This window comes from Lynx rufus, unplaced genomic scaffold (assembly GCF_022079265.1).
Source record: "Lynx rufus isolate CCGP_SWC_20201006 ecotype Redwood Valley unplaced genomic scaffold, mLynRuf1.p SCAF_11, whole genome shotgun sequence".
NCBI classification, from domain to species: domain Eukaryota; kingdom Metazoa; phylum Chordata; class Mammalia; order Carnivora; family Felidae; genus Lynx; species Lynx rufus.
The window spans coordinates 14,842,908-14,858,379 of NW_025814825.1; the positions used below are offsets into that span (position 1 = coordinate 14,842,908).

General features: G+C 39.5%; 1 protein-coding gene across 1 annotated transcript in view; it reads left to right on the top strand.

Moving 5' to 3' along the window:
• Window positions 1-15,078, top strand: part of OIT3 (oncoprotein induced transcript 3) — a 28,858-nt gene extending 13,780 nt beyond the window's left edge. Inside the window, exons 5-9 of the mRNA XM_047072937.1 lie at window positions 3,249-3,371; window positions 5,341-5,501; window positions 7,394-7,809; window positions 12,456-12,555; window positions 14,234-15,078. Of these exons, the coding sequence (XP_046928893.1) occupies window positions 3,249-3,371; window positions 5,341-5,501; window positions 7,394-7,809; window positions 12,456-12,555; window positions 14,234-14,407 (974 nt within the window). The 3' untranslated portion in view covers window positions 14,408-15,078. The remainder of the gene's footprint in view (window positions 1-3,248; window positions 3,372-5,340; window positions 5,502-7,393; window positions 7,810-12,455; window positions 12,556-14,233) is intronic.
• The last annotated feature ends 394 nt before the right edge of the window (window positions 15,079-15,472 follow it).

Here is a 15,472-nt window from a genome sequence, read left to right on the forward strand (position 1 = left end):
CGAGATGGGCCTTAGCGTTTGTGTTTTTTACCAAGTTCTATTAGGTGAGTCTTACCATCTTGAAGTTTGGGAACCTGGTTCACATGCAGGCATTTTTTCCCCCCTCTATGCTTTGCATTTACTGGAGATTAATACACTGTGGGGAAGATAACTAAAATTTTCTATTGTTAATAGCAGAAATGCTGTGTACATTTTATATGATTAAGTAATAAAAAAGAATTTGTAATTTATGTCAAATAGTTGAAATGGCAGTTGTGTACTCTGACAATGATATGAAACTTAGGTAATGTTCTTTCTCTAAGACACCTTTGCCCTTGTAAATTATCACAAAATGTCGTGCCTTCCACTTTACTGAGTCTCAATCTCATACCATTGGGAGTTGAGGGACCAAAAGAAAAAAAAGAAAAACCCTCTTTGCAGATTATATGAAGAGATAAATGGCTTAATTATTATTTACAGAGGACCTATGATTTGTCTGTGAGGCTAAATCGAATTTGTGGTACAACACTGCTTATAAGAGTTCACTTTATTCTGGTAATATTCAACATAATAAAATATTATCCCGAAAGGAAAAATTATGCCTAGTTCCTACATTTTGTTCCATGCAACAAAGTTTGCATTAATAACCGAGGGATCGGGGCGCCTGGGTGGCGCAGTCGGTTAAGCGTCCGACTTCAGCCAGGTCACGATCTCGCGGTCCGGGAGTTCGAGCCCCGCGTCAGGCTCTGGGCTGATGGCTCAGAGCCTGGAGCCTGTTTCCGATTCTGTGTCTCCCTCTCTCTCTGCCCCTCCCCCGTTCATGCTCTGTCTCTCTCTGTCTCAAAAATAAATAAAAACGTTGAAAAAAAAAATTAAAAAAAAAAATAACCGAGGGATCATTAGCCAGAATATTAAACTACTGTCACTTATAACAAGACTAAATGTACTTTAAATTTTACTGAGTAAGGATAATGTCCTGAGTCTTCTTTAAATCTTAATTATTTTATGTAATAATCTTTGCATATTGAAATATTAATGAAATGTTCCATGAGGAACATTTGTAATTATTTGCAAGCATTTTATTGGCAGTATTAGTGTTAATATCATATAATTTTAAAACCTAATAGTCATGATTGAAAGTATCTTAAGAGAAGACAAAATTTATATATCAGGTATACTTTAGCATTAAGATGCATATTTGAAACCCTTAAGTTTTATTGGTAGTCCAAACATATTTGTTTCTTTAGTCATTAAATAATTATATCTTCTTTTTTAAAATAAAAGCCTCTTTTTAATTTTATGTAATTTTTATTGTTTTGTTTATTATGAAAATTATGTTCATAGAAGAAAATAAATACAGAGGAATAAATGAAAAGGTAACTAAAATGACCCATAATCCCACCTGCCAGATGTATCCAAACATTTGGAATATCCTAAGAGACTTAAACCCTTTATGCCAACATAGAATTTCAACTTACTTTGTGCTTTGCAGTTTTAGACCTACAAATAGCCTGAGTGAACATTTAGTCCAACCCTTCCCTTTTATAAATATTGAAATTGAGACCCAGAGAAATTAAATTGACTTAAGGAAGATCATTTTTAGAAAAAAATCCCATTAATGTTGATTTAACGTTTTCTAGTATATTTTTATGCTGCCTTCTACATTGTTCTATATCATTTTCAGCTCTTTCAAAAACCAATAGTAGTACTTTTATCCTTTTTAAGTATCCAGATTTGTAAACAGGTAATAGCCTAATACTTCCTAAGTTTTGCAAGGATTAATTCGCTGCAAATTTGTATTCTTTGTTTTACAAAAATCGGTTGATCCCAGGTTAATTTACTAATGTTCCAAGGAACTAATTTTTTTAAACTGTTATTGAACTGAGAATTATAACTATAAATGGAAATCGGTTTCTATCTTTCTTTGAGCATCTGAGATGCTTTGAAAGCATTCCCTTTACTTATCTTACCCCTAGAACAGGGGCAGCAAACTTCTGTGTAGACCAAATAGTAGGTATTTTAGGCTCTGGGGATCGTATGGAATCTGTTGAAACTACTCAAGTCTGCCCTGTAGTGAGAAAGCACTCAGACAATTGGTAAATGAATGAGCGTGACTGTGTGCCAGTAAAACTTATGCCAGAATTTGATGACCCCTCACAATGTCTAGAGCCCACAAAGGTCATTAATTTTCCCAACTATGAAATCGTGTGGTAGTTTCTTCAGTTTTCAATTGAATATTTTTTTCTTGTTCATTTGGTTGAGTATGCTTTTTGAAAATGCAAAACTTTCGGGGCACCTGGGTGGCTCAGTTGGTGAAGTGTCTGACTCTGGATCTCAGCTCAGGTCTTGATCTCAGGGTTGTGAGTTAAAGCCCATGTTGGGCTCCATGCTGGGCATGAAGCCTACTAACAAAGAAGAAGAGGGAGAGGAAGAGAAGGAAGAGGAAGGAGGAGGAGGAAAAGGAAGAAGGAAATAGAGGAGGAGAAGGAGAAAGAGAAAGAAAATGCAAAGCTTTTTTTTTTTTTTTTACATGTTTTATTTATTTTTGAGGCAGAGAGAGACAGAGCATGAGCAGGGGAGGGGCAGAGAGAGAGGGAGACACAGAATCTGAAACAGGCTCCAGGCTCCGAGCTGTCAGCACAGAGCCTGACGCGGGGCTCGAACTCACAAACCGTGAGATCATGACCACAAACCGTGAGGTGAAATCAGACGCTTAACCAACTGAGCCACCCAGGCACCCCTGGGCCTTATTTTTATAAGTGTGCTATCAGCCCAAGGCACGTATCCCAGTGCTATTGTTCCTAGAAATTTGAGGAGAGGGTCTGGCAATCCAACCAACTGGCAATAATGGATATGTCTCTCTAGTCTAGTTGAATTTATATTCTGTCAGTCCCTTTTATATCAGTCATATGCTATAAAATTTCAAAATGAGTGGATTACAGCAACTAAGAAATGACTTTTGGGTCTTCCTCTCCAAAACTGTCGTATAACCATGAGAAAAACAGACAAATCCAGATTTAAGATCATTCTACAAAATGACCAGCTTAAGAGGTTAGAGCTTTAGATGTTCTAAGATTGCTCTTTCTAGCTATAACATTTAATAAACATTTTTTGTGTGGACTTCCTTACATGACTCAGTGACTGGGTTAGACCCCAGTGATACTGCAATGAGTCAAATATATTCCCTGATGCCAAGTGCCAGCCCAAGAACAGAATTCTTGGGAAAGAGGCCTGCAAGATCACTCCCTTTTCTTTTGGTTTTATTGCAGACATTGAAGGATGCCACAATAACAATGGTGGCTGCAGCCATCTTTGCCTGGTGTCTGAGAAGGGCTATCAGTGTGAATGTCCCCGGGGCTTGGTGCTGTCTGAGGATAACCACACATGCCAAGGTAGTACACGGATGCGCTCAACCTCTGCTCTCCCCCGTGAATCTCCCTGCCTTCTTCACTCAAGTGTGTTAATATTCCCATCTTGTAGAGCATCAGCTCTTTCGACAGTGTATATCTCTGCATCTTTACTCTGGGATCATTCAAAAGAGAAGCTCTCTAAGACAGCATTACCAAAAAGTTCATTTTCTTTTGCTTTTTAAAAAATTCTGGTACAAAAAAAAACATACAACAGAAAATTGACCATCTAAACCAATTTCAAATGTATAGTTAGGTAGTGGTAAGTATATTCACATTGCTGTGCAACAGATTTCCAGAATGTTTTTATCTTGCAAAACTAAAACTCAATACCCATTAAACAATAATTCCCCCCATTCCTCCCTCCCCACCCCCTGCCCTGGCAACCACTGTTATATTTTCTATTTCTATGAAGTTTGACTACTTTAGACACCTCATGTGACTATGTATCTTTTGTGATTGACTTATTTCACTTAGTATTTCATTTAGCACAAAGTTCATCCATGTGGCATATGACAGGATTTCCTTTCTTCATAAAGCTGAATAATATTCTGCCGTATTTATATACTACATTTTGTTTCGGGGCTCATCCATTGATGGGCACTTGAGTTACTTCTACATTTTAGATATTGCAAATAATGCTGCTATGAACATGAGTGTGCAAATATCTCTTTGAGATCCTGTTTTCAGTTCTTTTGGATAAATACCCAGAAATGGGATTGATGGTCCATCAGTTTCCTTTGCTTTTTACTTTTGATTTTTTTCTCTAATTTCATTATTAGCAGTATAACTAATAGTTAATTTTGAAGTCTAAGACACTGATGCAGTTCCTCTCTTTTCTAACAGATAATTGGGTGGTGAAACTAAGTTGAGAGCCCTAGGGAGCTTATTCGTCTCCCTACAATTACAATGTGAACATCAACAATTCTCTGAGAACTATTTTCTGGAAATCTAGTTATTTATGTCCAGAATATTAACTCATTCACATAGCAAATATTTAATGAGCACCTATCTCTGATTTCCTTATACTGTGTTATTGTTATGATATATCCTCCCATATTGATGTTGTCCTCACATATTTTCTGACAGTACCCATAAGTATTCCTTTTCGGGTATTTGTAGAGTCTGGAAAACTGAACACAGGAACACCAAAGAAAAGCAATCTTTTTCATATTAAGTTAAAGTGGAATTTATAGTCAGCATTTATGGTTTACTGAACAATGCAAGGACAATTTGGAACTCTTTCCCAAGTGCACTAACGTTGTTTTTATTACCTCTGTTTTATGAGATATAATTAATTGTAAAGTCAGAGCAGTACTGTTATGTAATTTAAGCCTACATCAAAGCAGTACTTTTTCTGTATTGCCAATAAATTGTGTTTGTGCTAAAAGTTAATCCTTTAGGTGTTTCAGTTCGTGGAACTATGCTATCCACACTTTGAAATAAATGTTGAATTGAAACTCAAACACAATATTTCCTCATTCGGGGAACAATTATTTGAGGATCATTATTAGACCACAACCCTGGGAGTTAGGAGTCCTGGTTTTATTCACCAACTTGTTTTGAGCCTCATAGATTTTCTTAAGGATAAAACAAAAAGCTCAAATTGTGTGAGGTTAAAATTATTTCCCCTAGGGGCGCCTGGGTGGCGCAGTCGGTTAAGCATCCAACTTCAGCCAGGTCACGATCTCGCGGTCTGTGAGTTCGAGCCCCGCGTCAGGCTCTGGGCTGATGGCTCAGAGCCTGGAGCCTGTTTCCGATTCTGTGTCTCCCTCTCTCTCTGCCCCTCCCCCGTTCATGCTCTGTCTCTCTGTCCCAAAAATAAATAAACGTTGAAAAAAAAATAAAAAAAAAATAATGCTTTAAAAAAAAAATTATTTCCCCTAGACACCGTCCTTACCCTTCTCCCAATTCAAATTTCCCAGTTCTAACAGTACCCCCCTTTCTGCCGCAGTCCCCGTATTGTGCAGGTCAAATACCATTGAAGTGAGCATCCCCAGGGACCTGGTTGGCGGTCTGGAGCTCTTCCTGACCAACACCTCCTGCCGAGGAGTGTCCAACGGCACCCACGTCAACATCCTCTTCTCCCTCAAGACGTGTGGCACAGTGGTCAATGTAGGTTCTTCCTGGAGGACGCTTGGGGAATAACCAAAAGCCAGTTATTTGGGAGGTAGTTGACAGAGGTATGCAGCGTGGCTTGTGTTATAGATGAAATAGTTCCACATTAAATAATGGAGCTCAAAGAATCATATGCCGTTCATTTAACACATATATTATTGAGCATCTGCCGTGCTCCTGGCACTGTGAGCACAGAGAGGTAAGAAGAGTTCTTCTCTTTCTGTTCTTAAATGGTCCTGTCTCTCCAATGTGTACAGACATTTTCCCAAGTGCCTCAGCACCAGCACTGGGAGACTGGTCGCATCTCCTCTGACCAATTATTTTACTTGAAGAAAGCAAATGACACAGATGAAAGTTCACTTATGAAGTAACAAATGAGTTCGAGTAGTAAACTAGACACAGGTTCAAAGTTTGTATTTTTGTCCAAGAATCTGCATTGGAGTCTCAGGGATATATGAAATAAGATTCCTAACTTTTGAGAACATACACAGTAGTATTGAGATCACACACACACACACACACACACACACACACACACACACGATATAAATAAGAAACAGTGAGGGGCGCCCGGGAGGCTCAGTCGGTTAAGTGTCCAACTCTGGATTTCGGCTCGGATCATGATGTCATGGTTTCTGAGATGGAGCCCCACGTTGGGTTCTGTGCTGACAGTGAAGAACCTGTTTGGGATTCTCTCTCTCCCTCTCTCTCTGCCCCTCCCCCACTCATGCATGCTCTCTCCCTCTCTTTCTCTCTCAAAAATAAATTAAAAAAGAAAGAAAGAAACAGTGATACAGATGACAGGTGCTATAGCAGTCTAGAAAGGGACAAACATTGGGGATGTCAAGACAAATGGGACTTGAACTGGAGTAGAAGCATGTGTGTGGCTTATACAGAGAGGAGAGGGCATTTCAGATGAAAAACAAGTGAGCAAGTCTCAGATATGGGAATATTTAAGGCTTATGCTGAGTGAATGGGCAGTTCAGACTGACTGGCAAGGAATTCATATTGGAAAAGGAAACTAGAAAAGTAGACGGGGTAGGGTGGAGGTGGGGGTGTGAGACTGCTTCCAAAGATCTGCCTTGTGTGCGAGGGTGAGACGTTTGGGCTCTATACCATAGAGGGGGTTGCAGGCACTGTTGTGATGAGATCAGAAGCATGAGAAATGGATAGAGAAAAGGGGACCTGGATCCAGGAGATCAGGGCAGAGATTCTCATGACCATCTGATTAAATAAATATTTATTTGCTGAATTCGACTAAGAGAAATCAGAGAGCTAATTGAACTTAGATTGAGACATGGGGGTGGTATCTCAGGAGAAGGTGGTCCCACTTTAGGCAAATTGTGTTTATTGTATCTGTAGATGATTAAGTAGAAAGGCCCCCGTGGTGTGTTGGATTTGCTGGCACCCGGGAGAACAGACAAGGCTGGAGACAAAGAACTGAAAGTCATCTGCATAAATGTGATAGCTGAAGTTCTGCCTGTGGATGAGTTCAGCACAAGGTCAGGCCGCAGCCTGATCAGCAGGTCTAGGAGTCCAGAAAAAAAAAAAAATAGAAGCCATTCCTTCCTAAAATACCAGAGCTTTGAATTTGCTGATTCTGCATAGTTCAGGTTTTATGAGTAATACTCCAAAGGAATGCGTGGGTTGACCATGAAGTAGTATATAAAATTCTTAACAGTCAGAACATCTTGCTAAAAAGAAGTGATTAAAAAAAAAAAAAAAACAGTTCCAGTCTTCAGCAACCAAATCTTTTATGTGTTTTGATGTAAATAGAAGTTGAGAGAATGTTATAGTCAGGAGTGGGGCAGGGTTTGGGAGGTGGGGATGGGGAACTCCTTAGAAATAAACATAAAATCTTTTCTTCTCCTGGCCCTGGCCTGGCTCAGGTGGTAAATGACAAGATCGTGGCAAGCAACCTTGTGACAGGTCTACCCAAGCAGACCCCAGGGAGCAGCGGAGACATCATCATCCGAACCAGCAAACTGCTGATCCCAGTGACCTGCGAGTTTCCACGCCTGTACACCATTTCGGAAGGCTACGTTCCTAACCTTCGAAATACCCCACTGGAAATCATGGGCCGCAGTCATGGAATCTTTCCATTCACTCTGGAGATCTTCAAGGACAATGAGTTTGAAGAGCCTTACCGGGAAGCTTTGCCCACCCTCAAGCTTCGAGACTCCCTCTACTTTGGCATTGAGCCTGTCGTGCACGTGAATGGCTTAGAAAGCCTAGTGGAGAGCTGCTTTGCCACCCCCACCTCCAAGATCGATGAGATCCTGAAGTACTACCTCATCCAGGATGGGTAATTATGCTGCTTACACGATTTACTACCCCCAGTTCACATCCACCTTCTAAGTGCACAAGCCTACTTGGTTATTTCCTAAAACAACATGGCACTCTTATGAGTTCTTAATTGGTTCAGAAGCCACTCGTTGACATATTGGAGGTAAAAACTGGTGAGGGACCAGCGAGTCAAAAATGACTCCAAGGGGTCTAGCTCAGGTGACTGACTAGATGCCATTAACCAAGACGGAAGGCTATAAGTAGAAAAGCAGGTTTGAGGTGAAATATTGAATATGATAATTCCAAATAATGCTATTGAATTGTAAATGCCTGTAGGATATATGGGAAGAGAAGTTCAGTGGGCAGTTGGAAATGTATATCAGACCTTGGAACAAGGTCAAGACTAGAGATAAAGGAGCAAGAATCATTCCTGTAGACTACAGGCACCCCTTGTAGACTTCTCTTTTAAGAAGCTTGGTAGTGGGGCGCCTGGGTGGCGCAGTCGGTTAAGCGTCCGGCTTCAGCCAGGTCACGATCTCGCGGTCCGGGAGTTCGAGCCCCGCGTCGGGCTCTGGGCTGATGGCTCAGAGCCTGGAGCCTGTTTCCGACTCTGTGTCTCCCTCTCTCTCTGCCCCTCCCCCGTTCATGCTCTGTCTCTCTCTGTCTCAAAAATAAATAAAAAAACATTGAAAAAAAAATTAAAAAAAAAAAAAAGAAGCTTGGTAGAGAGGGGCGACTCTTGGTTTTGGCTCAGGTCATGATCTCATGATTTGTGAGTTCAAGCCCTGCATCGAGCTCTGTGTTGACAGCACAGAGTCTGCTTGTGTGTGCGTGCTCTCTCTCTCTCTCTCAAAATAAATAAATAAACTTAAAAAAGAAGAAGAGGAAGAAGAAGCAGCAGCAGCTTGGGTAGCGAAGGAGAGAAAAGAAATACTTGGAAGGTTTCAGGAGAAGAAAGATCAAGTGAAATTTGGTTTTTCTGTGCTTGTTTTATACAAAGGAGATTTCCTTTATCTCCTAAGAATCCTTGGATTGAGAACTATGTGTGTCTCATGGGATCATTGGAAGTCTGGCGGTTATCCCATCCATTGCTTACATTCCCAGGAAAATTACATTCATACCCCAAACTCCTGGCAGAATCTTATCAGTTTCTTCCTTGTTCTCAGTGTCAGGTGGGACATATCTCAGGTAGGGGCAGGGACTGCAGCTCAATGAAAGGGAAATGGTCTAGCAAGAGCACCACATGGGCCATGCCCTTTGCTAATTGGCCTGCTGGACTCTGAAATATCTACTTAGCTTTTATCTACCAGATCTCTCATCACAGGCAACCTCCACCTGCTGTTGTCAATCTCTCGCACAGTGATTTTTCAACTCTTGAAGCACATTGGGATCAACCAAGAGCCTTTTGTAGAAAGTAGCAGTACCCCCATGCTGTTCTCTCTGTTCTCTTACTGTCTTAATTCCAGCCCTTGTTATCTTTCACCTGGACAGCTAAAACAGCCTCCCAACAGCCCCCTAAGTCCCAACTCTCAAATCTCAGCTTCAAGAGTCCCTGGATATCTAGTCAAAAGGAAGACAAACTTTAAATTTTTGAAAAAAATAAAATATATATATATGGTCAGATCCATGTTGAAAACCTTTGATGGCTCTTGATTTCCTTTGGTTAGTAAATTTCACTGTTTACCAGCAGGAGTAATTCTAGCCTCAGCTTTCTGTAGCCTCCTTTTCTTGTGTTCAGAAAATGGAAAATTTATCATTCTGAGCTGTTTTGGGTGGTCTCATAGGAGTCTGTAGTTCTTGGGATTTCCTGCCATCTTAAAGTTATCTTCACAAAGCTTTAAAGTGAAAATTAGAAGTATCACTTTTTATTTATTTTTTTCACTCACATCCTAAAGTTAATAGATTAAGGAATGGATTTTCTTTTAGGGGGAGAGGAGATTTTGGTTCCTTTTTTTTTCTAACAGCATTATTGGAGTACCATTCTCATACAGTGAGCATACACATTGAAAGTGTACAGTTGGGTAAGTTCTGATGTATACATTCATGAAGCCATCACTATAGTCAAGATAGGGAACTTTTCTCTCATTCCAAGAGTGTTCTCCTTCCCCTGTACTTACTTTTTACAAAAATAAATGTATAATAACCCACTTACTGGGAAAAGATGTAATCTACAATCTCAATAAAGCTTGCAAAGTTTGTTTATGTATTTGTTATTCAGATAGTTAAGGACTATATACTTTTTATTTTAGACAGTTCTAAGAAGCTGTGCTATTTAATTTTCCAGCCCTTAGCATGTACAAAATAGCCCCCCTCCTGAAAATGCTACAGAAGAAATTAAAATGCTTAAAAGCCAGAGACAAGAACTCAAAAACACAGCTGTAGAGATCTATCTAGTAACCAGGCAAATAGTCCCATCTCTGGCACAATAATGGATAGTACTGTAATGGTGTATATGAGACAATTCCTCAAGATAAAATCCAACTCTGAACCTGGCTTATTGTGCCTCACCCTCTGACCTCTGCCTTCTCCAGTTTCTGCTCCTGGCAAAGGGAACTACAGGCAGTTCCCACACTCCATTGTTCCTTACACCCTTCTGACTGCACCTGTTGTTTCCTCTGCCTGAAATCTTCTTCCCCTTTTCTTGCTGCCTCAATCTTACTGGTCCTTCAAGATTCAACAGGATTTCTTTCCTCCATGAAGCCTTCCCTGATTCCTTCTAACCTGAACTAGAAATATTCTTTCCTTCTCTTTCCTCCTCAATGCCTAGCCTATAGGGTCATTAAATATTGGTCAAATGAATTATTGCGTGAGCATTTAACATAACAATAATCTGAAGCTAGTCCAGAGCCCTAAAGTAAACATAATGTGTGATTATATTTATAAACTGCTTGATTATTCATTGTCCTCAGCTTAAATTTAAATTGGGATGGTTTCTCCTGATATTTGGCACATCTCGTTTACCTCCCTCCAGTTTCAATCGGCCTGTGCTCTGAGAATGCAAAGTAATTTAATACAAGCCCACGCAAAGTAGAATTAGAAAGTTATTCTCCAGAAAAAGAAACAAATTGAATTCCAAAATAAAATACTGGACAACATTTGGGTAATCAATGATTTTGTATTATCCTATATACCATTGTTACTTTCTTTCAACACACCAACTTAGAGCTGAGGAACCAGCATTGTGTAATCATGGCAAACCCCAAGTCAAGAGCCAGAATTTGTTCTGGGTTCTCTTCTGTAATATATTACCCTGTAACAACTCTTTTTGCCTCATTCTCACTTGAAAAAACAACAACAACAACAATAGTATTTTTAGGTAAAAATAAATTGAAAATGGTGAGGCACTTAGATGAAAAGTGCCATTTTAATATCGCTTTACTCTTTTTTATCATAGATACAGACTGTAAACTCTTTGACATCACAGACCATATTTTTCATCTTTATATCCTCTGCAGTTCCCAGCAGAGTATGTTGCATTAGATTAGATATGCAGTAGGTATTTATTATAGAACATACTCAAAAGATGGCATAAATTAACTTTACCTCAGGAAAATGAAAATGAGTACATAAATACAAGAAATAACAGGGACTGCATTATATATTTAGATCTTCTTCAGTTCAGGGGAATATGGTACTAGTGGTAATATAAGTCACAATGCCTTATTTTTAAACAATTTTATGGGATTTTTCAACTGCACTGAAACTTAGCAATGAACTAGAAAGTGGTCTTTAAGCATGTGGAGCAAGTATCCAATTTCATAGACTTCTACTTCTGATCCCCACTTTTTTTTCCTGACCTGGCAGGCAAGAACTATTAGGTATCCATAAAAGGGAAAATACATTCAGGGAAAATAAAGTTCCTTTAAAATTCAGAATGGGAAAGATGATACAGGTGTAATCCCTGGCCTGTAGGAAGAAAATGTTCATCAAATACTAAACCCTGGTCTCAAAACTGAGAATCAATAACACACCTTTTCCTCAGCTAACCCTGACGTACCCTACGAGTTTCACTTCAAGCAGTAGACCTGAGATTAAAACCCAAAAACCCTACAAAACCAAAACTTAGCGTTAAATTTGGGAAAAGAGGAATTACAACAGTTTGGAGGTGAATGAACTTTCCTCAGGAGAACGAGTTATTCTCTCTGGAACTTAGGTCTTTATGCAGCTCTTTGAAATACAAGTTGGGGTTTGCTCATCTCTGAACCCCCCTTGGGGGTTAGTGTATGTAAAGTGTCCAATAAATATTTATGAAGTCTAGTTAAAAGAAAAGCCTTTTTAAGCCAATTATCGAGTATGTAACCGCAGAATCCCTACCATGTATTACAAATAAAAATACAGCCTTACAAAGATACCTTCATTTCCAGAGATATCGTTGGAATAAATGTGGGTGCTGTTGCTGGCACTTCAGTACATTGATATGTCAAGAGGTCCTTGTGCCCAGTTTGTGGGTACAGAGAATGAGAGATGATTAATGAACAGGGTTGTATCTGAAGATGCCTTTCTAGGGAGGGAATTTCATTTTTCCTTCATTCTCAACAAGCTTGAGTTCAGCCCAGCCTCCTCCGCCCAGTCAGCCACTCTTTGGACCAAACACATTGGACTGGATTGTTTTTCCACCTCTGTAGAAACAATCAAGTCTTACGTGCTCTCCTGTCTTGCTTTCAGCTGTGTTTCAGATGACTCAGTGAAGCAGTACACATCACGAGACCACTTAGCAAAGCACTTTCAGGTTCCTGTCTTCAAGTTTGTGGGCAAAGACCACAAGGTGAGCTGAACACCTTTACCTTGTAACCTACATCCCCCACCCCCAGACCTGAATTGGTGTCCCAATTCGTTGACCTTCTCTATGAGACCAAAGTTAGGATCTGCATTCCCCTCTGAAAAATACTGTAGGGGTGCCTGGGTGGCTCAGTCGGTTGAGTGTCCAATTTTGGCTCAGGTCATGATCTCACAGTTCATGAGTTTGAGCCCCGTGTCAGGCTCTGTGCTGACAGCTTGGAGCCTGGAGCCTACTTCAGACTCTCTGTCTCCCTCTCTCTCTCTGCGCCTCCCATGCTTGTGCTCTCTTTCTGACTCTCAAAAATAAATAAACATTAAAAAAATTTTATAAAGTAAAGAAAAATACTGTAGAATTGGCCACCTAGAAGCCTAATACCTTCATTAATATCACAGTTATCTGCCTCCCTCCCAAGAAAATCACTGTGCTTGTTCAAAGAAAATACTATATGATCATAATTTTAAATCATTGTGGGCAGATATGGTTGAAAAAGTCTGCTTGGTAGTCATTGGCCAAGGATATGCACAGAAAATTCACAGAAAAGACAAATAGCGAAGTGTTCAGTGAAAATAGTACTTAAGATGCCAATTAAAACAATTATAAGACATTATTTTATGCATATTAAATTTATAAAAATTTATCACAATGCTTGCAAAGTTATAGGGAGAATTCAGTGACAGTATAAATGAGTATAATTTCTGGAAAGTTGTCTGATAATATGTAGCAATAACCATAAAATCATATTCTAAAAACTCCAATTCTGACAGTTTCTCAAAAACAAACAAGCAAAAAAAAAGAAAAACACGATTTGTTAGATGTGTTTACAGAGCATTGTTACATGGGAAATAAGAGAAAGCCCCCAACCAGGCCTACCATATATCAGTTAATGCAATACTAAGCAGTTATTAAAATGAGAAATATAGAAAAAGGAGATATGAAAAAACTTTTATCATAACAGTTTACATGCATATTGAATATGCTACGTTTTTGAAAATTATACATACACCGAAGTTATAAGAGGCCATAGATAGTATGTTAAGGTGGAGGCTTTTTTGGTTTTTGTTTTAGTAGAGTTGTTGAGACATTTAAACCAAAAGAAGTTTAAGAGACCAATATTCTTTTCCACCCTGCATTTAAGTGAATTTAAGTGAACAGTTACATCACTGTTCCAGAGCACCTGCTAATCATGATGGCTAATCCTGATCTCCCTCCTCAAGCAGGCAGCATGCTTTGGGAGGTAACTGGTAGGAAGAAGCTTGGGCAAAGAACTTGTTATTTTACACAGAAGTGTGTGGGCACCAATGTTTTTCCCAGACTTTGATGCTAAGAATGAAGATGTTAACATTATTAGATGTTGCCTTCTCAAAGGTCTCTCCTGTCCCTGTACAAAAGCAAAAGTTATAGATGTGGGGTTCTAAATCACCCACATGACTCAGTGTCTTTGCCACCTGACCAATGTTGTGAATCTGGGCAAGTTTCCTAACCTAAGTCTCAGTTTCCTCATCTGTAAAATGGGGATGATAACATCTACCCCAAACAGTTGTTGTTTAGATGAAACGAGACAATATATATGAAACATTTGGTATAGCGTCTAGCTTCTAGAAAGGGCCCCGCAAGTGGTAGCTGTTATCATTATTTTTGTTAATTATAATTATGGTCTTTCCAGGAAGTGTTTCTGCACTGCCAGGTCCTTGTCTGTGGAAGGCTGGACGAGCATTCTCGCTGTGCTCAGGGCTGCCACCGGCGAATGCGTCGTGAGGCAGTAGAGGGAGAGGATACAGCTGGTCTGCAGAGCCAGATGCTGACAGGCGGCCCGATCAGCATCGACTGGGAGGACTAGGACCACCCAACACCCGAGTCCTGGCTTTGGGCCACCCACCTCTTTGGAACTTCTCCCTACGCCCTCTGAGAGCACCAATCAACACCCTAGAACGTGGCGCTTCTTTGAACCTTATACTGTGGGTTTAGACAGACTCCCGGAACTGACTCATTCTGACTCCGGCTGCTGGGTCAGGAAAGGTCACCTCACTGCTGACTGATCCAACCCATGGGCTTCATCTTCCCAACGTCGAAAAGCTATGCTGTCCCTGCAAGAAAGCAGTTCACCCTGCTCCCCACATTTCCTTCCTACAATAAAACACCTCGTGTAGGATGCAATAGGACCCCTAAAATCAAAAGTCGGGCATGCTCTTCTGAAGTATAAACTTAAAACAAATTAAATGGTTGCTTGAAATTATGACCTAAATACCCAGCAACTCCTTAAATATGTAAATAATAATCATTCCCTGAAATTTCAACTCAAACGCAGAGTAGTTATAGGAGATTCGGACGTTTTTCAGTATAAGTGTGTACTAAAAAATATTATTTGATTTTCCTCTTGCACAGTGTTTTCTTTTGATATTTTTATATTACGTGAAATGTTTTCAATTAATAAATATTAATAAATGTATTGACATGCATTTAAGTGGTTCAATGACTGAACTGTAGACAAAATTAAAATTTGGTACCATATGTCCTGTTATTTGGCATTCTAAGCCCTCAGACTGATACGGCAATTAAAAAAAGGTGTAAATTATACCATGCTCTATTTTGTAGGTAGGTGCTTAATACAGTTTATTGAAGTAAATATTATAAATCACAGAGATAAATTTTATATGCAATGAAATCCAATTTCTTAATATGCCAATTATTTTTATGGCTTTACATAAGATCAGGAAACAGTTTTTCTTCTTTTTCTTTTTTGAAATGGCTATAATCAACAGTTCTTAATGCAACCAGTAAAATTAACAAACGGAAGTGAAAGGACAGAATGACCTAGATCAAGAATTGGCCAGCTTTTTTTGTCAAGAGCCAGATGGTAAACATTTTAGGCTTTCTGGCTATACAGTCTGTCACAACTGTTCAA